This window comes from Athene noctua, chromosome 24 (genome assembly GCF_965140245.1).
Source record: "Athene noctua chromosome 24, bAthNoc1.hap1.1, whole genome shotgun sequence".
NCBI classification, from domain to species: Eukaryota; Metazoa; Chordata; class Aves; order Strigiformes; family Strigidae; genus Athene; species Athene noctua.
Window position 1 is genome coordinate 8,762,210 of NC_134060.1, and position 23,636 is coordinate 8,785,845.

Consider the following 23,636-nt stretch of genomic DNA (forward strand, 5'->3'; position numbering starts at 1 on the left):
AACATCCCCACCCATCCCGCAAACACCCCACCCGCCTCCCCCACTCCTCAAATACAATAACATAGCCCCCCCCCCAATACACCACCCTCCTCCTGCACCCCCCAAATGCCCCACCCTTGTCACCCACCGCCCCGCTCCCCACATCAGTCTCTAGTCCCCCCTGGCCCCCCCGGGCTGGCTGCCATCACCCTGCACTTGCTGCGGGGTGGTGACAGGGTGCTCTGCCCCCGCTTCCAGCCCTGTTTCTCTGGCACGGCCGGCTGGGACGGGGGCGGCTCCATCCCCACATCCCCCCACGGCTCCTGGGCCTCCAGCCCCGTCCCAAAGTCCTCCAGGGCCAGGATGGCGTCGTCGGTCTTGGGGATGCTGCAGCCGGGGCTGAGCAGCTCCTCGGGCAGCGAGAGCCAGGCCAAGTCACGGCTTCAGTCCAGGCTCCGCCCCACAGCTGATGAGGTCACAATGGCCACAGTGGGGGCTCTGTTGCTGGGGCGCACTGGGGGCCACTTGAGCTCCACTCGCTGAGAGCTGCACTGGTGTCCTGGGGGAATCTGACCCCTGATTGCTCTGGAGGGTCGACTGACCCCAAAACTGGTGACCGACGTGAGGATGAACCCGAGTGGGGGCTACAACATGTCCCTTCTGGAAGAGTTACAGGTACCACAGCCGGGGCTCTGCCGAGGGGCTGAGCATCCCCCAGCCAGGGGGAAAACTCCTCCCGAAGTCCCACTGCCGTTTCCCCAGCGCGCAGGAGGACGGGCACGGGCAGATGCTTTGCCCAGGGAGGGCTCCTGGGGCAGGTTTAGTGTCACCGGGTGGAGCACCGAGGAAAAGTGGTTTCTAAGAGAGAAGGAGACTTGTGTTACAGACCGTGTTGCCCGCAGGGCGTTTGAAAGCGGCGACTCCCAAATCGCTCCGTTTCTGCCCATTCCGAAACAACCCACGTAACGTGCTTGCGCTTGTGATTTTAGATAAATTGCTATTTTATGTAAATTGCGATTTCAAGCAATTTTATTAAGCCCTTTCATCCTGTGATTTTTCCGAGGTTGGGGTTTGGGTTTTTCTTGACAAATCCAGAGGGGAGCAGGATGCGTTGCTCGGAAGGGACGGAGGGTGGTGGGGGCTGTCGTGAGAGAGAGGGCAGGAAAGCCACAGGCGCACGATAATCCAGGTGCTGGGTAACACGGGCAAGTCCCAGGAGCTGGCAGGGAGGTAGCAACAAGTTGGCTCTGAAATTAGTACTCAGGGACCAGCAAACTCATCTCCAGACAGGAGCATTTACTCCTGTTGCCCATCAGGTTAACTGGTGCCACCAAGTGCTTCCCGGAGGCCCTTTCAAAGTTGCAGCTGTGTCCTGAGGGTGAGATGCAGTGGCTGGGATTTTCCTTCTTTGAACACGAAAATCCTGGCAATGCCCTTCCCCAGCCCCAGTGCGAGGGGAAAAGAGAAGCCAAAGGATTTATTTCTGTTTGCCCCTGTAATTCTCCTTTGGCTTTTAAGGCAAAGCGGCTCTTCATGCAGCACCAGCAGTGGTACTTCAGGTGAAGAGGGCGTCAGCTCTCAGCCCTTGGCTTTTGCAAGGAGAAAATCGGTGTGTTTGGTGGGAAGCACCCTGGCACCAAGGGAAGCTGGAGCTTCGTAGGGCTGAAGACGAAGCTTTGCCCTTGCAGGCTCTTGAGGGCCTTTGGAGGTTGTTGGTGGCCATGTCCTGTGGCCAAGGGCCAGCTAGTGAGTCCCGCAGGTATCGCGTTTGGAGACTGAAACTTGCTGTGATAAAAAGTGCAGGGTTTGGGGTTTTTTTACCCCAGTCTGGAAATCCTCTTTGTTTGTTTCCAGATAGGAATGACAAGAAGGAAGCAGGAGCTTTGTTTTTCTGGTCTGAAACCCTCAGATCTCTCTCCCTGTAGTAAATCCTTCCCGACTCACCTTGTGTACAGTATAGGTGATGTTATGAGCTGTTTTATTTGGGTATGGGAAAAAAGGCTCCTACTCGTCCGTGTTTTTAGGGCTGCGTCTGGAGGAGGAGGCACGCAGAGGCCTCGTGGACTTGCGTGGAGGCAGGGGTGGATGATGGGTGGGAGGATGTAAGGGAGCTCTACACACCCAGCCCCAACTCATACCTTCTTCTCATTGCCATCCAGAGACACGACGAGGAGGCAATGATTGACCGGGGAAGAGTGAGCAACATTGTCAATATTCACTATGAGAGGGAGGATTTGGAAGGTGAGTCTCTGCAAGTGCTGTGCTTCTGAACAAAACAGCACAGTTCTTTTCACAGAGTTTATATTATGGCTTTTTTAACAAAGGGAAAAAAGCCCCTGCAGAGGCCATGGTGTGAGTTTTAAATGACCCAGAGCCATTGCTTGTTGCTCAGTTGTTGCAAAGCTCGGGTAAAATAAACCTTGATAGGGCAGGCCTGTGACATTCAGGGATCCAGTGAAAAATCACAAAATTAAGAGAAGTTGGTGCTTCCTCCTGGGATAGCTGCACTGATCTGACTGTGGTGTCTGCATCAACCATCCCACGATAGTGAGAGCGCTGCAAATGCTGCTTTTTCTCAGGCCACCGGACCCTGCCTGTGGGCGTGTGGATGCCGCTGGTGAGGCAGAGCCACCGGCGTCACCGACCCCACAGCCAGAAGCATCGGAAACGGGAGCGGGAGAAGGACTCTTCCCCGACGGAGCCAGGCTACCACTGTGAGTCCCACCGCAGCCTTCACTAAACTCCTCAGGGCTACATGGGCGCTGGGGTCCATGTGGCTAGCTGGAGTGACTTGCTGTTCTTCCGAGGGAAAGGGGCATTATTTAGCAAGACCCCCTTTTTCCAAACTTTTCTCAGATTTTTTCTCTCTAAGGCAGTTAAATGCATAATGGAATTAGGGTCACCTTCCGTAGAGGGATCCTGGCTTTAAGAATGGAAATATGGGGAAGGAAAGATGCCCATCCCTATGCAGAGGTGGAATCGATGCTTCTCCTTCTCCGAGGCTCTGTGCAAGCCTGTCCAGAGCCAGGGGAGAGGGCCCAGCCCAATATTTGTGGCTGAACTGGTGCTGATCCGATGCTCACTTTGCACATGAACATGATGCGCCAAATTCAAGCGCGGTAACGGGACGGGACTTTGTCTTCTGCCCCCAGACACCCCGTCCCAGCGGGTGCAGTTCATCCTGGGGACCAAGGAGGACAAGCAGCACGTCCCCCATGACTTGTTCACCGAGCTGGACGAGATCTGCACGAAAGAGGGTGAGGGTGCCGAGTGGAAGGAAACAGCAAGGTAAGTCTCTGCTGCCGGCTGCGGTAGGAGAGGAGTCCCCATGCTGACAGCGCCCGTGGGCTCTGCCTATTGCTCTGCGAGAGGCGAGGCTTGGCAGCTGCAGGTGCTGCTGTGAGGAGCCTTCTGCTCTCAGCACCCCACAGCTCGATCCCGGGGGCTGCAGGGCTGGGGCTGTTTTCTTGCAATGGGGCTGACGGTGCCCAATGTCTGCAGGTGGCTGAAGTTTGAGGAGGACGTGGAGGATGGCGGCGAGCGCTGGAGCAAGCCCTACGTGGGCACAGTGTCCTTGCAGAGCCTCTTTGCACTGAGGAGCTACATCCTCAGCGGCACAGTGCTGCTGGACATTTGTGCCAACAGCATCGAAGAGATCGCAGGTACCGTGGGCGCGGCGAGTTGCAGTCGATCGGCCAAGGAAACTCTGGCAAAGTCTGTGCTGTAGATTGCTTATAAGTTGGTTCACTGTGTAGAGTCAGACAGAATGGCCAGACGGGGCAAGAGAATTGCATTATTTAGGATGGGAAATAATTACCTTAGTGGAGTGATATTTGAATAAGCACTTCGATGATGTTTTTTTGCAAAAGAAAATTCTTGCTGTGGCAGCAAAGGCTGAACTGTGTTAAAACGTCTTGCTAAGCAAGGCTGAGCCCGCGTTAGGGTATCCTGCGTGGCATGGGCCTCCCCGGGGGCTTCAGGGTTCAGGACTTGTGGGGGTTTCTGCTCTGACAGCTTCATTTCCCTTTGCCGTCCCCAGACACAATCCTGTGCCAGCAAGAACAGTCCACAGAGTTTGACAAGCACGTGCGGGCAAAGGTTCGAGAAGTTCTGATGAAGAAGCATCACCATCAGGAGAACAAAGGAAACAAGCTTTTTGACACTGTCCACTTCTTTCCTGCTGAGAGCAAGAAGCCACTAGACCGGCATGTCCTCGACAAGACAGGTGAGGGTTCCTGCAGGGCTTCGGCCCCGTTAGACTGTGCCTGGCAAAGGGGAAGCATCCCGGTTGCGCTGTGTCTGTCTTTCTGACTGTTTTTCTTACCAGCCCAAACACTCACCCCTCTTCCTTCTGCCACAGCTGCAGAAGCTAAAAATGGGGTGAACCAAGAGACCGGCACAATGGGTTTAAGCAAGGTGAGACACTTGTAGCTTTCTTATGCTTTTGGCGCCAGATTTGCTCTTGCAAACTTGGCTGCAGAGTTCTGTGGTCTTTGTTTTTGGGGTAATTGCCTGAAAACTGCTTGTTGTGCCCAGGCGGAGCTGCGCTTCCTGAAGAAAATTCCTGCTGGCGCTGAAGTGTCCAACGTGCTCGTAGGAGAGCTGGATTTCCTTCAGCAGCCCATCGTGGCATTTGTCCGCCTGACCCCGGCTGTCCTCCTCTCCGGCATGACAGAAGTTCCCATCCGGACAAGGTCTGAATGAGAAGCACAGAAATTTTATGTAAAAAAACCCCAGCAAAACAACATCAGACTGCATGCATCAGTTCGGTGTCCCAAGGGAACGAGGCCAGCGGGAGCAAGCACGTTTCTCCCCTGCACATCTCCCTCACCATTGTTTCTCCCTTCCCTGCTGTATCTTTTAAACCCACTGGCCAATTTTAATGACAGTTGGCCCAAAAGTGAGATTTGGGATTGGTTTTGGTGAATTTCAAATTCACCACAGAGTCGGTGAGCCTATGAGTTCCCTCTCAAACTGTGCTCTGGGCTGGGAGCTCCCAGGGATTTTCTTGGGTGCCCTTTGAGCAAGGGCACGTTCGTCTCTCTCATGTTGTTGTTCTTGCCCAGGTTCCTGTTTGTTTTGCTCGGACCAGAAGGAAAAGGCCATCAGTACCATGAGATCGGCAGGTCCATGGCTACGCTCATGACGGATGAGGTGTGATGAGATAAGAGAGATCTCTGGGTCACTTTTGTCTTTCTTCTCCTCTCCCTGTCTCTATAGTAGTGAGGAAGAGGATTTGCTGTCCCAGCTGCCCGCAGCTCTCCAACTAGCCCACCCCTCGTTCTCAGCCCAAAGCAAACACGCACATTAGCTGGAGGCTGAAATCCCAGCCGGGGTGCATCCTGCACCTCGTCCTTCTCCCTGGGGGTCCCCAGCACGCCGTCCCCAGTGCTGGCATCGCGAGGGCCAGGAAACCTTGCCTTGCTCTGGAAGGAAAAGGCTGTGGTGTGCCATGGGGGACAGGGACTCGTGCAGATACCGGGATGCACAGATTTTTCCTTTTGGGGGAACATTCCCTGCCATTTTCAGGGGAAAATGATCTTGCATTTAGCCATGAGCTTATTGCTCTGCTCAGGCTGTCCGGGATGGGTTGTCCTCTCATCAGGTTGTCTCCTGTCGGCAGGTTTTCCACGATGTGGCTTATAAAGCCCAGAACCGGGATGACCTCGTGGCCGGCATCGACGAGTTCCTGGATCAGGTCACGGTCTTGCCACCAGGAGAGTGGGATCCGTCGATCCGAATCGAGCCCCCGAAGAACGTCCCTTCGCAGGTGGGTGCTGCGGTGCAGGGAGGCACGAGGGGTCCGGGCAGGACGGCAGCCTGGCTGGGGATGCTGCTCAGGGCCCAAATTCCCAGGGTCCAGTTTGACACAGTCACATTCCCAGAGCAGAAGCAAGGCAAGCCAGCACTTGCAAATCCATCCCTTTATCCTGCTCCCATTTCAACAGCAAAAAAGGAAGATGCCAGGAGCTCCCGATGACAGTGCTTCTCACAGCAAGCCGGAGAAACACAGCGGTCATGAACTGGAGCGAACGGGAAGGTGTGAGCTTTTACAGTTTGGGATTTTTTTCTGTTTGCCTCTCAAATCTGAGCAGGCAGCTTCCCTTCTAGAAGGTTCCTGGGATGAGTTGGCTGAGTGAAGGTGCTCCACGATACCGGCTTGGTCCCCTGGGCTGGGCAGGTGGGAGATCTGGGCAGCTGGGCTCAGCCACAGCATCACTGCTCACAGGTTTTCCTGATCTGGGGTGGAAGCAGATGTGTAAGTGCCTCTGCTGCTTCCCAAAGCAAGGGACTGTTGCAGTAAGAGGGGAGAGGCTCTCAGGTTGGGTCCTTTTTCTTTTGGTCGGAGGGGTGTGTTTGAGGGCCTGTTTCTACTGGGTATGAAATGGGAGGAGGCAAGTGTTTCTGTGGAGCAGCGCTTGTGAGGGCCCTTCTGCAGCAGAGCAAAACTCCCGTGTGTTCTTCCACGAGAACAGTCTATATTTTTATTGTCCTTTCCTCCAGGCTCTTTGGAGGCTTGATCCGGGATGTGAAGAGGAAAGCCCCGTGGTTCTTGAGCGACTTTCGGGACGGACTGAGGCTGCAGTGTCTGGCGTCCTTCCTCTTCCTCTACTGTGCCTGCATGTCCCCCGTCATCACCTTCGGGGGGCTGCTGGGGGAGGCGACCGACGGCCACATCGTGAGCACCAATCTCTGTTGGGTGGCACGGGGGAGGGTAACACTCGTGCAAAAGTCCTCGCTCCAGTGAATTTGCTCTGGTTTTGGGTTTTTCCCTCATGATTTATTTCCTGACTGCTGCCTCTTTTCCCCGGACAGAGTGCCATGGAGTCGCTGCTGGGCGCATCCATGACCGGCGTGGTGTTTTCCCTCTTTGCCGGCCAACCCCTCACCATCCTCGGCAGCACCGGACCCGTCCTTGTCTTTGAGAAGATCCTCTACAAATTCTGCAAGTAAGGCTGCCTGCCGCGACTGGGTGCTGCCAGAGCCTTCAGAAGGCAGCAGTGATGGAGAAAAGATGTTTTTCTTCTGTTTTTTTGGTGGTAGTTGTTAGATTTGTCTTCTGTGTCCAAGACATTGCCCGCTGCTGCTGCTTTAGTATGTGATGGCGCAAGACCCCTCGGCCTCTGAAGGACGGATGGGGAGTTTGGGGTTTCTAGGACTGAAGTACAGCAGCAGCAGGAGGAGAAGCCACAAGAATATGGAGGCCCAAGATGGGCTGCACAAGGAAGATGAGACAAATCAGTCTGGTCTGGGAAGGAGGGAAGACTTGCTTTTCTCCAAGTACAAAAGCGGGCACTTTTTACCCCGGATTTTGCTGGGAGACGAAAGGCATTTTTCCCAAATATCCAAATAGTTTTTCTGTATTTGGCCATCAGGGTGATGGGGGAGAACACCATCTTGCACACCAGCTGCAATTAGCCTCAATTAGATAACTGCTAAACGATGATAATGAAATAACTGGCCTCTGCTCCTGCAGCCCCCCACCCTGCACCACAGCCCCGAGGCTGTCTGTGGTAGTATGTGGAAACTGCATGTACCCTCCACAGCCTTGACGGGCTCCTACACTGCTTTCCCCTTTGCGGGAAGGCCTGGCTCGGAGCCTCGTGCTGCCCTTCCCACACTTGTGTCATTTTGATTTCCCAGGGAACACGCGCTCTCCTATCTCTCTCTGCGGGCGTGCATCGGGCTGTGGACCGCCTTCTTCTCCATAGCGCTGGTGGCCACCGATGCCAGCTCTCTGGTGTGCTACATCACCCGCTTCACTGAAGAAGTCTTCGCCTCCCTCATCTGCCTCATCTTCATCTACGAGGCTCTGGAGAAGCTGAGTCACCTGTGGGAGATCTACCCTGTGCACATGCACAGCAAGCTCGACTTGCTCACCACCTACTAGTGGGTTTTTCCTCCTAAAACACGGCTGTGCCTTGGCAGGAGCTCAGGGCTGCACCTTCACCGCCTTCCCCTGACCCCTCTCTTGGCCTATCTCGTCCCAGCTGTAAGTGTGAGGCACCGGCCCATCCCAGCAATGAAACCCTGCGCTTCTGGGAGAGCAACAACATCACTGTGTCTGGCATCGCCTGGGAAAACCTCACGGTGACTGTAAGTGCCCTGAGCCACTGCTGGGGGAAGGGACGATTTGTCTCTTACCCTTTCCTGCCATGGCTCTCTTAGACCTCCTTCCCCGTTCCCTCTTTCTCTATCCCCAAGAGTTTCCAGCGTTTCCTTCCCCTCTGGTGTCTTCTTCAGCCACGGCTACCTGCCGTTCTGGGGGAGGATGTGCCCTGGCTCTGTGTTATGGTGTCCTATCACCTCCCATCTCTCCGCTCTCCTCTCTGCAGTTCCCTGTGTCACTCGTTCAGCTGCTGCTGCTCATTAACTATAAATCTCCAGCAGCAGCAGCAGTAGTCACAGGACCTCTGACCGTGATCCTCAAATCCCGCTTGTTATCCCGAGTTTCCTTGCCGCACGTGCACTGCCTTTGTGTCCTGATGCTCTGTTGCTCCAGGAATGTCGGTACTTGCATGGAGAGTTTCAAGGACCTGCCTGTGGACACAACGGCCCCTACGCACCCAATGTCCTCTTCTGGTGCTGCATCCTCTTCTTCTCCACCTTTGCGCTGTCAAGCTTCTTGAAGAAGTTTAAAACCAGCCGTTACTTCTCAACCAGAGTAAGCAGAAAATGGTGGCCTGCCGCAGTCTCCACGCTCATTTCCCAAAATGGCTTTCCTGGAGCACTGAGCAGTGTTTGCCACCATTTGGTCAAGCTGGGAAACACTGACCTTGGAGACCGAGCTCTCCATCAGCTGCCACGTCCCTCACTCATTTTCATCAGTGCAAAGCCATTGTAGTGTTTCCCACCTGCCTCATGACCTTCCCCGGAGCAATTTTTTGCTCAGGCAGTGGGAAATCATGTCTTCCAAAGTGTTGGGTTTTTTTCCCACCTTCTGGGCGTCATGTGCTCAAGGGGAAAGTTGGTTCAAACGAGGAACAAATGGTGCCTCGGTGCCTTACTCCCATTTTAGCGGTGAGCGTGGCTGTAGTGGCAGACATCTATTCCCTTATTTCTTAATTAATTTTTTTAAAGGTCTGAATTCAAACAACCCTTTTCCACCCAATTAAGCACCAGATCTCCCAGGGACAAACACAACGGCAGCACCTAACCAAGGGATCTTGCTGCGTGTCTGCAGGGCAGGGGGCGGGGGTGTGTGTTAACCAGCCTTCACGTTGTTGATGTCCCCAACTCTTCCACCTCATGTTAGGGCCCCGTTTGCGATGCCCCTCTCAGCTCTGGTTTCTTGCCCCAGGTACGGTCCACAGTAAGTGACTTTGCTGTTTTCCTCACCATCGTCATCATGGTGCTCATGGACTTTGCGCTTGGGATCCCATCCCCGAAGCTCCACGTCCCCCATATGTTCAAGGTAACGGGAGGGTTTGGCTTGGAGCTGGTTTCAGCTCTTGGGGATGCCCCAAGGGGATGTCAGGGCAGGGCAGGTCTGAGTCTGGAGGAGGTGCTGGTGCTGTGACCGTCTCTTCTTCCACCTCTGAACGCATCGTTTCCTTCTGGAAATGAGAAGGCAGCCCCAAACTAGATACCTACAGGAGAAGTATCTGTAGATGCTTGCACAGAGGACACTGGTGCTCTGAACCCCACGGGAGAGGGCCACATGAAGCCAGGGCTGGGAGATGCTCTGACACAGGCAGGGAGGGAAAATCAAAGCCAGTGAAGGGGCTGGGCTGGGGGACAATGCTGAGGTGTGAGCTTTGTTGCAGCCTACCAGAGACGACCGCGGGTGGTTCATCAACCCCATTGGACCCAACCCTTGGTGGACGGTGTTGGCTGCGCTCATCCCAGCTCTGCTCTGCACCATCTTGATCTTCATGGACCAGCAGATCACTGCTGTTATTGTGAACAGGAAGGAGCACAGGCTGAAGGTACGGGGCTGCAAGAGATGACCCCACCCCCAGCCCACTCCGGGCTGCAGGGACAGGGAGAAGCTCCTATACCAAATGCTTTGTGAAGGCCTTGCTTTGGGACAACGTCAGGCTGCGGGGCAGGATGCTCTCCTGAACTCACGATGACACAGGGAGAGAATGACAGGGGAGTTCAGATAAGCGATCTTTTGGAGGCCCAAAGTAATGTTAGAGCAATATAGAAGCACGTTTCTGATTTTAAATGTCAGCAGCAGCTGGGGGAACGAATTGTTCTGATGTGCTGCCAGGGGTAACTGAGAGTCACATCTTACTTGCAAGTGGTGGAAATTTACGAACGAAAAAAAACAGTCTCTCCAAATCCACTTAGTCTGAACTCCTGCCAGATTTTGCGCAGAGGCTGGCGACGTCCTTAGTCTTTTCCAATTCTCGTTTTAAATTTTCAAGAAGTTGGCTTGTGCTCAAGTAGGGTTTGAGCCTGACTTGTGATGTTGTCCTTGCTCTTGTGCTGCGGGATGCTGGATCTCATGTTTTGCTCCCTGCAGAAAGGATGCGGGTACCACCTGGACCTTCTCATCGTGGCCGTGATGCTCGGGGTCTGCTCCGTGATGGGGCTGCCCTGGTTTGTGGCTGCGACCGTCCTGTCCCTCACCCACGTGAGCAGCCTCAAAGTAGAGTCCAAGTGCTCAGCTCCAGGAGAACAACCCCAGTTTCTGGGAATACGAGAGCAGAGAGTCACTGGCTTGATGATCTTTGTGCTCATGGGCTGCTCCGTCTTCTTCACGTCTCTGTTAAAGGTGAGAGGAAAATGCAAAACACCCAACCACCGTGAGCTTTTTGGGGTTATGCACAAGTAGTCCCCTCTCTGCAGGGCTGAGCGGTTGTGGAGCGGAGGAGGAGGTGATCCCAGACCCTGGGGCTTGACCACAGTGGGAACCAGCCTTGGTCGCTTTCCAGGCCTGCAGAGTCCCGTTTGCTGTGCTCGAGGCAAGCGAGCAACGCAGCGGCTTTAACTTTCAGGCATCTTTCAGGCCCACCCGTGTTTATGGGTTGCAGCTAAGGGTATTCAGAGCAGGACATCTGCTGTCTTTCAAACAGGCAGCACTTCACTGGTTGCAGTTTGCTGCTCCCGATGCCCCAGAACTGCCGTTCCCAGTAGCTGAACAACTGACATCGTCCCCATGGGCTTCCTCACACAAAGTGGTCTCCTCTCTAGGCTGAAAGCAGGCACGTCACTTTTGCATGGTGCCACAAGAATATGTAGAAACAGAACATGGCATTCGGTGAGGTCACCTCTTTTCCTCCAACCTTTCTGAAAAAGAGGATTATTCTCATGAAAGAACTCCAAAGTTCAGCCTCAGCAGAGCATTAGCTTACTCGCACGCACAGAATCTCTGATGGGGAGAATCTGACACACCTCTTACCCTGTGGGAAGTGGAAAGCTTTAGGCAATTTTAGGCAGTGCCTGTAGAAGAGAGGGGTAATACTGAAAATGCAATTTAACCCCCCAAATGAGTGCATTCTCTGGTTTCAGTTTATACCAATGCCGGTGCTTTATGGCGTCTTTCTCTACATGGGCGTGTCGTCGCTCGGAGGCATTCAGGTACGGACTCTTGTGCAGCGTGTCGGCTCCCTGGTATTTCACCTCCGTAGAAGCAGGAAAAAAGTGGCAGCGTGGGAAAAAACCTCTCCAAAAGCGAGCTATGACAATGTTTTGTGTAAGGGGAAGATTGGTGGATGCACGGCAGGTATAGAGGGCTGGGCGGAGCAGGCGGGTTCAGCGCTCTCCGTTACACAGTTTAGAGCAGGTTGGTGTTTGGTTCTGTGAAAATGGGGGAATTCAGTGCAAAGGGAAGATGGTTTCTCCCACTGGTGGAAATCCTTGCTGGGGGATTCAGTGGGCCACAAAGGCTGTTAATAGACCAGCATGGAATAACGGCAGCTTGGTGGGCAGCCCTCATGGGCAAGCTGCTTTATAGAGGGAGTGAAGGGAAAATGAGTGCTGCTCCCAGGAGGAACACAGTGGGATCCAGGATTTCTCATTGCACATGAAGTCCTGAAAACTCCCAACATGTCTCAACAGGGCCAGAAACTTCCTGCAGTCCCAAGATGGCCACTAATTGCTTTTATTTTGCAGTTCTTTGACCGCCTGAAGCTGTTCTGGATGCCGGCGAAACACCAGCCGGATTTCCTCTACCTGCGGCACGTCCCCTTGAGAAAGGTGCATCTCTTCACCATGATCCAGCTGATCTGCCTCATCCTGCTCTGGGCCATCAAGGTGTCCCGTGCCGCTGTCATCTTCCCCGTGATGGTAAGAGCCAGAGTGCCGCTGGGCAGTGGGATGTTTGCAGCACTAGGGGGAGATGTAGCCTCATCTCTGGCCTCACCACATCTTCCCTCTGACTTGTGAAGGATTTGGCTCTCATTTTTGTCCGGAAGATGATGGATTTCTGCTTCTCGAAGCGAGAACTCAGTTTTCTGGATGACCTTATGCCAAAAAGCAAGGTGTTGGACAGTGCCAAGAATGAAGCCGAAGGAGAAGAGGTAACACTTGATGGGTGCTGGGGCTGAACATCGCCCTCGAGCTGTGAGATCGCCTGTTTCTATCACAGCTTGTCTTGAAATGCTGGGGGAAGGTCAGGACTCAGCAGAACTACATCCTAATAGCCTGGATCCCGCAGTGCAACCTTTCTTCCTAAATTAGGAGGGAGCTTAACACTTCAATGGAGGTATAATCTTCAAAACGAATTATTTATAACAAAGATGGAAAGCTTCGCCCATAATGGTGTTTTTAACCTCCAGTGTTTGGAGTGAAAGGACTTTACCCTGCTGCACTCACAGCTAAAGCTGCCAAGAGTCAGGAGAGGGCAGCAGGCACTGTTTTTGCTGGGTGTTTAGTTTACCTCCACTTGGATCAAAGACAGAGAACTTGATTTGTCCCTCTTATACCAGGAGCCCCAGAAGATGTTGGAAGCTGCTGCTACAAAGTCAGTTCAGCTGAAACTGGGGAAGACCAGCGACTCAGCTACCCCAAAGCAGAGCAGTGACAGGTAAAGCCCCACCCAGAGCCAGGACCCGCAGCAAGATTAGTTGGAGGGGGTTTGGCAGAGATTTCCCCCCTTGTATCTTTATGGAGCACCCCACAGAAAGCAGCAGTCAGCCTGGTGGGAAATGCCAATTTAGGGGCAGGGCTGCAAGGAGGTGATGGCAGGGCTCTGACCCCAAGCAGAGTGGCTGCTCACCACGTTTGACCCAAAAGCTGACCTCATCAGTGACTTGACAGTGGCTGGAGATCCTCACACTTAACAATGAGGAGTTGCAGGCACGATCCCTAGCAGCGGTGGCTTAGGAGCCCACTGCAGGGCCAAACACCAGCAAGAGCCTTTGCTTGGAGCTGTTGCTCTGCAGCTCTCTGGTTTGACTCCCCAAACTCCTCAGCCAGCACAACCTCCCGTGCTTACGCTGAGCTTTGGTTCTCCGGCCCCCTTGTGCCTCATGCTGCTGCGCTTGGTGGCATAAGTTCCTGTCCTCACAGATTGCTGTGTGAAATACTTCTTGCAGGGTGGCTGTGAGAGAATGAAATGTCATATGACTGTCTCAAAGCTTGCTTGTATCTGTGCAAACCTCCAAGAGAAGCTGCTTCGGCCTGTGAATTGAACGAAATTCTCTGCTGCCCCGAGAAGCGGGCGTCTACTGAAGGATGCACTCTCCACTTCTTTGCAGTTGCATTGTCCGGACTCTTCATAGAAGCTCCAAAGGGGAAGAGCTGTGCTGAGCTGGCCCCATTCTGTAGCTGTTCGTGGCTCCATTGTGTAGGCCAGGCTCCATGCATGCATGGCTGATGAACGGATAAGAGGCAAACGTTCCTGCCCTTGAAGCTGGATGCAACAAAACCTGTTGGACCAGAGAAAAAAAAAGGGCGATCAGATATGCTGATCAGCTGGTACTATGAACTAAAAAAGGCAGCTGAAAACCTTGCTCTTTGTGCATCCACCATGGAAGCCAGACCCGTGTGCACCCACCACCAAAGAACTGAAGGCTGAGGACCAAAGGGATGCCGCGGTATCCATGGTGGTGACTGTTCTTGCAGCCCTATCCCGCATCCTTGCTTTATTTCTGCCTTTTCCTTCCATTCTGTCCTACCGCTACCCCTCTTCACTTTTTTAATAATAAAAACCTATTTGGGGTATACGGCATTTGACCTTGTTTGTGTCTTAATCTCACTCTTGGGATCGTATCGAAACCTCCCCTGACATTGGATTGGGACAGCGGCTCCTTGCACATTTGATATCTGAGATGACATGGATGAACCCACCGTGTAACTCCCCCAGGGTCAGGCAGGAGCCCGACCCGCCGGGGGAGCAGGAGGCAGACGATGGAGATGCACCCACGGACACGGCACCGATGATAAACCAGCTGATGCTGCACCTTGCTGTAGGGTCTCTAATGTGCTGTGGGCCGTGCGGGGGTGATCCCCCCCGCCCTTTCCGGGGGTCCCCAGGCTGCCGGGCTCCCCCCGGCCCCACAGCTGGGAGCTGTGGTCTCCTGACCCCTGGCCACTCGCTGGCAGTAGCGACCCATGGCCATGCAGCGACAGGGCTGGGAACAGGGCTGGGGGCTGCCTGCGCCCCACTTTGGGGATCCCAAAAAGCCCCAGGGCAGGTTGTATCCCCAGTGTGTCCCATGATGGGGGTGGCCTGTGCCCCTGCACACCCATGTGCGTGGGGGTCTGTCCCTGTCTCTGGTGGCAGCTGGCACAGGGGGAGGGTGGCCAGGAGTGTCCCCACCAGTGGCCTGGAGCTCGTCACTGCTGCGGGGCCAGAGGCCAGGCGGGGCCAGCACCTAGGAGCGATGACAGCACAGGGACGCACCGGGACAGGGACCAAGGGACGTGCTGGGGTGCGCTGGGGAGGAACCGCCCAGTCCCTCCCAGTGCCCCCCCCTCAGCGCGTCCTCGCTACTTCCTCCAGCGTCTGCTGGGCTCACCCCCAGCCCCCTCCTCCATGTCCTCAGTGCATCCCCCGGCCCCCACCCCAACACCCCCGGGACATCCCCCATCCCCACCCCACTGCCTGCCCCTCTCCCTCCCCGGGGTGCCTGGGGGCAGCTCCCTGGGCCTTCCCCAGCACATTCCGGGGCATCCCCCGGTCCCCACTACCCCAGCACTCCCTTGCCAGCCCTGGAGAGCTGCCTCCTGGGCAGAGCCCCCCCCCCGCCAGCGCCGGCCCTGGCGGGCACCTCCGTGGCTGCTGCCACCATCTCCATCGCTGGGGATCGGCAGCTGGACGAGGCCGCCCGGGCGTGCACCCCCTGCACCCCCCACCCGTGCCCGCAGCCAGTATGCAGCAGCAGCACAGGACACACATGGGAGCTGCGGGCTGGGCTGGGCTGCCAGCGGAGAGCCCGGGCAGGAGGGGGGCGCTCTCCCTGCCCCACTCCAGGGGCACCCAAACACTTGCAAGGGCAGAGAAGGGTGGGTCTAGACTCACGCTCCTGTAAGATTCTGGTCGTTTTCATCTTGAAAGAGGGTTCATGGGGGCAGCTCTTGGGGAGTAGCTTTAATCTGCCCGACGCTTCCCTAGGTGGGAACGTGAAGTGGAAGAGACGGTTTGTCAGGGCTGGTGCTGGTGCCCAGAAAGCGGGTTCATTGCCTGCTGGGCAACAGGTCAATAATCCCACACTTATTTTTTTTAGGCTTGCACAGGCCTGTGGGCTCGGCCCTTTCCCACAAATCAAGCACCCCAACGAGGCTTTTCCTGCTAGATTTATACACAGAACTTGCAGAGATAGTAATTTCCCAAGCCTATCCTCTCTAGGAGGGCTGGTTACTAATTTACATACAATTATAACACTGCTGACACAAGACTTCTACTCTACGCATGCTGAGGGGAAGGGTCTTCACCTGGCCAAGGGTCTGCTTGACCTACAGGCAAGATTTTTAGTATTCTAATGAGGGCAGTTCAGTGAAGGATCACTGGACCTTGAGTTTGCTTGCCCAGTTGGCAATGTACCCTCTTCAAGGTCGAATGGCTCCGGGATGTCCTGGCTCAAAGGCAGCTGTCGACCTGTTCTGCTGGTGTCTTTAACATAGACAAAGGACATCTTGCTTGACCTAAGCATGGCTACATTGTTCTAAAAGTTTAACCTTCAACACCACTGCTTCAAAAACAGGGAAAAGATCACGTCTCAATTATAAAAAAGTTTGCTCAGAACAGGACATAATCTGGGCAGCAATACTGCTCAGTTGATGCTCGAGTATCTGCTGTACATTTCTGAGTGCACAGGGGACTGTCGACACGTTCTGTAAGAAACAACTGCTTTCAAAAAGAGTTCTTCATAGAAAAAGTAGGCTCAGTGCTTAAAGGGGAAATACCCATAGTACATTTCTTCTGTCATTCTGATAGATTTGACGGTTTCCAAGAAGAGATGTGGCTCCTTCCTCTGAAAGGGAAAAGATCCATAATGCTACTGTTTGACTCCAATGGATAAAACAATTTGCTAGCCTACAGTTTCAATTCACTGCAACTCCATCATTTTCTCCATCTTAAAACACAAAGCCTCTAACAGGAAAGGACTGGGATTGCCATCTCAATCCCCAGGGGAAGGACACTGGCAACAGACACTTCATGATTAATCGAGAACAGATAAGGAAGACTTAATGCCTGCACGCCCTGACCCTCCTGCCATTTTCTGGGAAACTAAAAGATAAAGGGGAGAGTTGCAAGAAAGCCCAGAACAGACAGACAGGCAGAGACCAAGACTCTGAACAGCTCCTGACTGTTGGAGAATGGCTTGCAGAACAAGGCCATGGCTCTGCGCAGGAGCTGATTGCAGCCATCTGAGGTAAACAAAGGAAAAAACCCAGGGTACAGTTATGCTAACAAGGAAGGAGATTCAGGGCACAGTTATGCTAACAAAGGACTGTTATGCTAACAAAGGGAGAAACTGAGGTACAGAGTGGCCTTGATTATTGTGGCAAACAACTTGGGGAAAAAAAAACAAGCCGGAAGAAGGAGGATGCTGTGACATACTCGAAATGCCACGAGGGGTTGGGATATTGTAATGTAACCTTTTAGATGTATCCCATAGATTTGTGAGTAGTATGCATAATTATAGTTAGTGCTTATATAAGATGTGATTTCTTTCAATAAAGTTGAAGCTTGCTCTGTCATTCACATTGAATCGACTGCTTGCTTCCTCCGTCCACCACACCCCTTCCTGAAGCCCTTAGAGATGTCGCCTTAGAGATGGAGCAATTCTGTCCCAAACAGGTGCCCCCGCCAACGTGTGTGCCCCCTCTGTTATCCTCCCTGCGGGGTGTCACTCCTGGCCTACCTCTGCTCGATACGAGAGACTGTGGGGCCTCTCTGTGAGCACCTCCCCTGCTGTGGTTCCTCTGGCTGGGATGTCCCTGTTCCTGTCGAGGCATCTGCACTCACCCGCGGATGGGAGAAACAAATGAAATGTCCAACTCAAGTGGTGTTTAGGAAGAAGAGGCTGGTGCTGATGAAGGAGACGATCCTTAAGAGGCCTCTGGAGCAAGGCTCCCATAGTCACAGGGCACCTACCTCTCTGGGGAGGCTTTCACAAGTGCTCTTCCTGTCTGGTGCTCCTCACAGTTGCTCTCATTTGCCTTATCTGAACCCTGCCCTTCCCCTCCTGGTGTCTGGTTGCAGTCTGAAATGCTTAATTTGCTCTAAATCCTGCTGGGCCGGTTAAATCTCTCTTTATAATGTTCTTTCACTCGGTTCTTTGTCGCTGAGCCGTCTCCCTCAGGTTGGTGGGACAATCCAGGCTCATGGCAAGCAAAGGGAGAGCAATGAGCACTATGTGTTCCTCCTTTTCTTCTCACGGGGAAGCAAATGTTGTAGTCTCCCTGGGTCGTTTTGTTTCCCGATTGCTTCTGTCCCTCCTGGAGGTCACAGTCCTGCTCCCAGCTGGTGGCCTTAGACAGCGTCTCTCTTCTGCAGTGGATGACTTAGGGCTTCGGCTTGGAAAGCTTAAACCGGGTGAACCAGTCTGGTAGTCAGCCAGTCCTGCCCAGACAATACACTCCAAGTCAAGTTTTTGGCAGAGTCGCCCTGCTCCTTACTGGCTGCTGCCCAGGAGGCTTGCTGCCACCTCCAAATCCCCTGCATGCCCATCCTTCCCAGGGACGGCTACGACAGGGCTTGGCCAATACAGCCACGGAAGGTGGAGGTGGGACATGCTGCATCCATGGTCGCTGGATGTGAAGCTCCCTTTCTTTTTTGTCTGAGCTTTGAGAGATATTCCCAAAGAGATTCTTGGTTTTCGTTTCTTTGCCCTGACAAGCTGACAGAGGGAGGCTTTGTAAAGTTGAATTTTCAAGCCATGTTTACACTGAGGCGCTGTTCCTCCTGACCTCTCAGATTAACGGGCAAAGCATTGCTATGAGTCTTCTCCCCCGTGAGAGACACAACAGATTTCAGGTTTCTCACAAAATATTACTGAAGTAAACCACAGCCATGCCACTCCATCTGCATTTTTCCCCTCTGTCCATTAAAGCAAAGGAAAATGAGAAGGCGGCGAAAGCTTTCCCTTGCATTAGGAATTGTCAGGTTAAGGCAGACATTTGCCTTTCTAAAAGAAACAGAGCAAGGGCAGCGCCCCAGCGAGACCCGGGCCTGTCAGGCTGCTCCCTGCAGTGACCTGACTGACACTGCAGAGGAGTCGGAGAGCCCGGCCTAAGGCTAAGCCCTGCACTTGCACCGCCGTGATCTACGCAACGTCCAACCCCGCTGGCGCTGCTCCCCACGGAACCCCGCTGACCCAATGGGATTCTCTCTGCAAATGACGCCAACAGGATTTTACCCTGCTCCTCAAAAGACTGACTGGCTGCTCCCTCCAAAGAACCTGCGCTGAAAGGCAACCTGCTTTATGCTGTTGTATCAAGATGGCTTCCAACACTTACACAGGAGTTGGTGGGCAAGAGGGTGTTCCACTGGCAGCTGTTGAATTCCCCTCCTCTGCTCCATCGGAAGGAACTCAGGCATCCTCCCCGAGAAAGCTCTGCAAGCAACAAGATTCATGCAGTTACTGGGGCTTGAAAGGACACAAAAGCAGAATTTTGTGCTAGTTTGAGGGGCTTCATACCCATTTCCAGGGGACAAAACAGGGTATGTTCCGCTAATGAAATGTTTGTAAACACAGGAGATACGAGAGATGCTCGAACCTTGGTGTTACAGCGTTACAACCATCTGCTTCTCATCTTCTAGGGTAGACGAGCAGAGTGCAATACTACCGTGCCAGCATTTCACTTTTGGTATATTTGCCTTGTCAGGTTCTTTTTAGACCTTTGCTTTGATCTCCAAAAGCTTTCTGAGTGACCACTCTCTAGGCTCATTTTCACACTTCACACAAAGGTCTGTCTGTCACTCCTTTTAGTTCTCCTTACCCAGCGTGACAGTAGTAGGAAATCAAAAGGAAATATGAACCTGCACTCTCTGCCTGGCTCCTAGTTCCATGGACAAGTCATAAATTCCTTGCCCAATCTCACAGTGTTCAAGCCCCTCCCTGTCCTTCAGCAGCGGCTCTCATCCTGCCTTTTCCACTGTCTGTGTTTGTTTCCCCTCCAGTTCTCCCCACAAACACTCATCAAATCATCACTTGACGTGGTGAATTTGAATATGCTGCAGGTAATTCAGTTTACTGCTCCTGTCAGAGGAGGCGATTCAGAACTCGCTTCGCTAGAGAATCCTGCCGTTGAGAAACAAAAAATAAGATAAAAAAAGATTGCCAGAGATATTTATTGCACCCACCTGCATTCTGCAACCCCAGCAGGGTCTGCTGGCGAGGAGGACTCACGACCAGGCTGGTCGGTGCCACTGCGTATTTGAAGCACACCCAGAAATCAAAGGCGGCGTTCAGGCTGAACAGAGATGCAAGTGCGAGTTCTAGAAGAAACAGAGAAGTTTTTACCGTAGCTTGAGCACAGGGAATAACCAAAGTGTCTTGTTTGCAAAAACGGGCATATGCCCATTAAAAACAGGTCTAATTATTAGTACTGTCAGGAAGTACCAATTTGGGCAATAGCCAAGATTTCTTCCCTTTTTTATGCACGAACCATTGGAGATAATTTTCCTTTCTGTATTGAGATTAATTGATACTGCTAAAATTGAACTTTTAAAGATGGACAGCCATTTTCCAAATCTACTACAATCAAGTTTCCCAGTATTTCTCAAAAAACATCCTCTGCCAAATCATCTGTCACTCATCTCATGATTTTTCTCCTCCTCTTGCTTCATCCTCTAATCATATTTGATACAGCTGGCTTAGAGTCTGCTCCTCCAAAACAAACTTGAATTCTCGTGAAATGCCATCCACACCCACGGTACAATAGAGAAGAAAAATCTGCCGTGTTTCCCAAAGCCTTCCTCTACACAGTCAGCAGATTTAATGCACCAAGTTCTTCCTGTCTAAGAAAGCTGTTAACACCTGTCACTAACACGGATGAATTTCCAAGTTTCAAGGGAGACAGCAGACAGCAAACCAAAGCTTTGATTTAAGTTTAAAACAAAAAATTCCCCCCCCCCCCCCCCCCCCAAAAAAAAAAAGCTACTTTAAAGACTACCTTTCCAGCAAGTGAAAAAAAGAAAAGAACCCTGAAAAACAATTCAAATGCTGCAGCAACTCACCAATATACCAGAGTGGCCAGCATGTCATGTTGTAATATGAGCTTATGAGTTTTCCAGCCCTGGAAAGAAAAAAAAAGCAGAAGTTAGCATTTTGCAACTATGTAAATGGACTTTACCTTTAGCCAGAGTCCTGTTTAGCATCTTAAAAACAGAAAAATGAGATTCTTTTTACCAGTAAAAATAGGTAATATTTCTTCGATGAACTCTCCTGTCAGCACTGCCACCTCATTACTGAGGAGCAGCATCCACCTTCTCCGGTGAGGTGCAGATAAGAGGACAGATTCCAACCTCAGTTTTGAACCGTAACATCGTTCAGCAGCAAGAGGCAAAGCTCCTGCCTTCTCCAAGCAAAGGGAGCCAGAGGCAGGAAAGGCCTTGCACAGCTCTGCAGTTTTTCTACTAAAAATTCCCACTCGTTTCAGTTGGGAACAGAGGATTTTCAGACTGTACAGCCACGTCCTGCGGGTGCGGTACATCTCAAAGTTAATAACAGATGTGAAGGAAATAACCCTTTTTTGGTGCCTTTTTCTTCTAGTCCTGTCACCAAAATACGCTGCTGTTCCTGCCTGCCACTCACTTGAAAACTTGTCTCATAATTCGTCACTAGAGGGGAACACAAATAATTTGCTTTCTGGGACAAATACTTCTCGTACACATCACTACCTCCTTACCGGTACAACGATTCAACGCTGAAATAGTAAACATCAGGGCTACTGGGAGAATGTTACAAGAACACGTTGCCTGGTAGTTTTCTTGACAGGTTTTTCACACAGTTTCAGCCCCAAGACTTCCCTTCCCGTCCGACAAAGGGGGCGACTCCAAGCAGAGACCCTCTCCCCATCCTCACGCTCCCCACCTCTCTCCCCGAACCACGTCCTCCTGCAGAAGTTGCCCTCCCAGGGCACTGAACTCAAAGGCACGTTGGATCCTGTTCTACTCGCAGAGGAGGGCTGGCTGGGGGGTTTTCCCCTCCAGATTGAACTACGTCCTCCCACGTCCCCACCCTCTGCTGCTCGGGCACAGGCAGGAGGGGAGGCCTCACCCTGACTGCCCGGCAGGCGCTGACCCCGGGGTCACACAGGGAGGTCCCCCACACCGCCCCTTGCCCCAAGCCCCCCAGCTTCCCCCCACGCCCCCCCTCTGCCACACACAGCCCCAGGTTTCCCCGCCCCACGGCGCCTCCCCCCCAGAGCTGCCACACACAAACAACTGCCACAGCTTCCCCCGCCACGCACAGGGACCCTCGGAGCTGCCCCTGCACGTCCCCGCTGTCACACGCAGGCAGCCCCCACAGCTCCGCCCAGCCAGCCCCCCCACACCGCCCCGGGGGGTCTCCACAGCTCCCCCCGCGCCCCCCACTGCCAGAGGCGCTGCCTCAGCGCTGCCCCCAGCCAGACCTCGCCGTTACACGCCGGCAGCCCCACAGCTCGCACCCCCCTCACACAGGGGAGGCCACGCACCTCCCCCCATCCCGACCCTGTCACGCACAGGTGCCCCCACACCCCCCAGCCCTGACCCCACACCCCGGCGGCCCCACGTCCTCGCTCAGACCCCGGCCCTGCGCAGGCCCCGGGCCCCAGGCGGTGCCGGGCGGGGGCAGCCACAGTACCTGCGGCAGAGCTGGGGCTCCGCAGAGGCGAGGAGACTCCCCCTCGCCCTCAGGCGGCGCAGGGGCTCCCCCTCCTCCAGCCGGCAGCGGGCGGGGGTGCCCGGCAGCCGCGGCCCCCCCACACCCGGGAGCCAACGGCCGCGCCGCGCGGGGGGGGCGCCCGTTGCCGCGGCGGCAGGCGGGGCCGGGCAGGGGGGGCGCGGGCGGGAAGGGCCGCCCCGGGTAGACCCGGCCTCCCCGCGCTGCGCCGGGCGGACCCGCGGGCCGGGGCACCGGGCAGGGGCGGCGGCGGCCCCCCCACCCCGGGCGCGGGTCGGCGTCCTCCGGGAGACCGCGGCGCCCCTTGCCGGCTCCGGCTCCGGCCGCGGGTCCCGCCTCTGCCGGTCGCTCGCCGGCAGCAACCCCCAGGCAGCCCCTCCGCTCCCCCCCACGCCTCCCGCGGGCGCTGCCGGGGGACCGGGCAGAAGCGGCCGCCCCCCCCACCTCCGGGCAGGGCGCGGTAGGGACTCGGCAGCGGGGTTAGAGCCCCCGCTGTGCCGCCGGGCGCAGAGCCGGCGGGACGCCGCTGGGTCCTAAAGGCTCCCGCCCGCCTTCCGGGGGCGGCCAAGCTGCTGCTGGCAGAAAGCGGGGGGGGGCGGCCGGCGTCATCGAGAACCCCGTGACAGGAGCGGGGGGGGATAAACAAAATAACACATACACCCCCCGGGAGAAAAGCTGAACCCACCCCGCGAAACCAACAGCCCAAGTCGGGGAGCGCCCGGCAGCGCCGGGACCCCGACCCGGCCAAAGGCGCCCGGTTCCTGGCCCGAACTCGCCCCGGGGAGCCCTGACAGACGGGCATCAAGGCAAAGCGAGGGATCGAATCTTTTTTTTGCCTCAGTCTGTAATAATGCTGCTTGGCCGTGGGCTGCCCGGTCCCCTGAGTCAAATCACCCCCAGTGTGGCCACAGCGATTTTCCCTTTGTGGCCACTGGAGTTGCCAGGGACCAGCTCTATCAGCCTGGGGAGCTGAGGCCGCTTCCCGCCGGTGCTGGGCCCAGGTTGTGGATCTCGGGTGGGAAACGGGCAATAGAGACATGAAGTTTCCAGGCACTTTGGGGCTTGTGCAGTGATTTTTTTTTTTTTTTCCTTATACTTCTATCTTGACCCCGTCCCAGTCTTGTGTCTGCCCAGGGTGCAGCCAGGCCAGGGAGAAGGGTCCCAGCCTGGCCGGCTGCTCCTCCCTGGCCGTTCCTGGGGGGATTTGGGGTCCTTTTGCTGCGACAGTGAGGCGATGCCGGGCTGCGGAGCTGAGCGGGGTGGGAGGCGAGGGAGGGCGGGAAGATCTCAAGGCTGAGAGGCTTTGCAGCAAGCCCTGTCCCCGCGGAGGGGACGCTGCCGTGTTCAGGACGAAGGCCTTGGGCCCTGGCTGGGGTGTGTGCCCGCGCCCCCCTGGGCCCCCAGGGTCTGTCCTGGTGCCAGGGGTTC

The 23,636-nt window shown here is 54.5% G+C and overlaps 1 protein-coding gene across 1 annotated transcript; it reads left to right on the forward strand.

Annotated features, from left to right (window-relative positions):
- The first annotated feature begins 342 nt into the window (after positions 1-342).
- On the forward strand, positions 343-12,995 carry LOC141969775 (electroneutral sodium bicarbonate exchanger 1-like). Its single transcript, XM_074925854.1, is given in 24 exon segments — positions 343-468; positions 571-654; positions 2,004-2,220; positions 2,559-2,693; positions 3,132-3,267; positions 3,481-3,641; positions 4,019-4,204; positions 4,307-4,395; positions 4,516-4,673; positions 5,046-5,133; positions 5,603-5,749; positions 5,928-6,019; positions 6,484-6,658; positions 6,796-6,929; positions 7,624-7,869; positions 7,971-8,076; positions 8,483-8,644; positions 9,281-9,394; positions 9,747-9,908; positions 10,451-10,702; positions 11,440-11,508; positions 12,043-12,216; positions 12,318-12,449; positions 12,858-12,995. Coding segments are annotated over 24 exon segments (3,483 nt in total).
- The last annotated feature ends 10,641 nt before the right edge of the window (positions 12,996-23,636 follow it).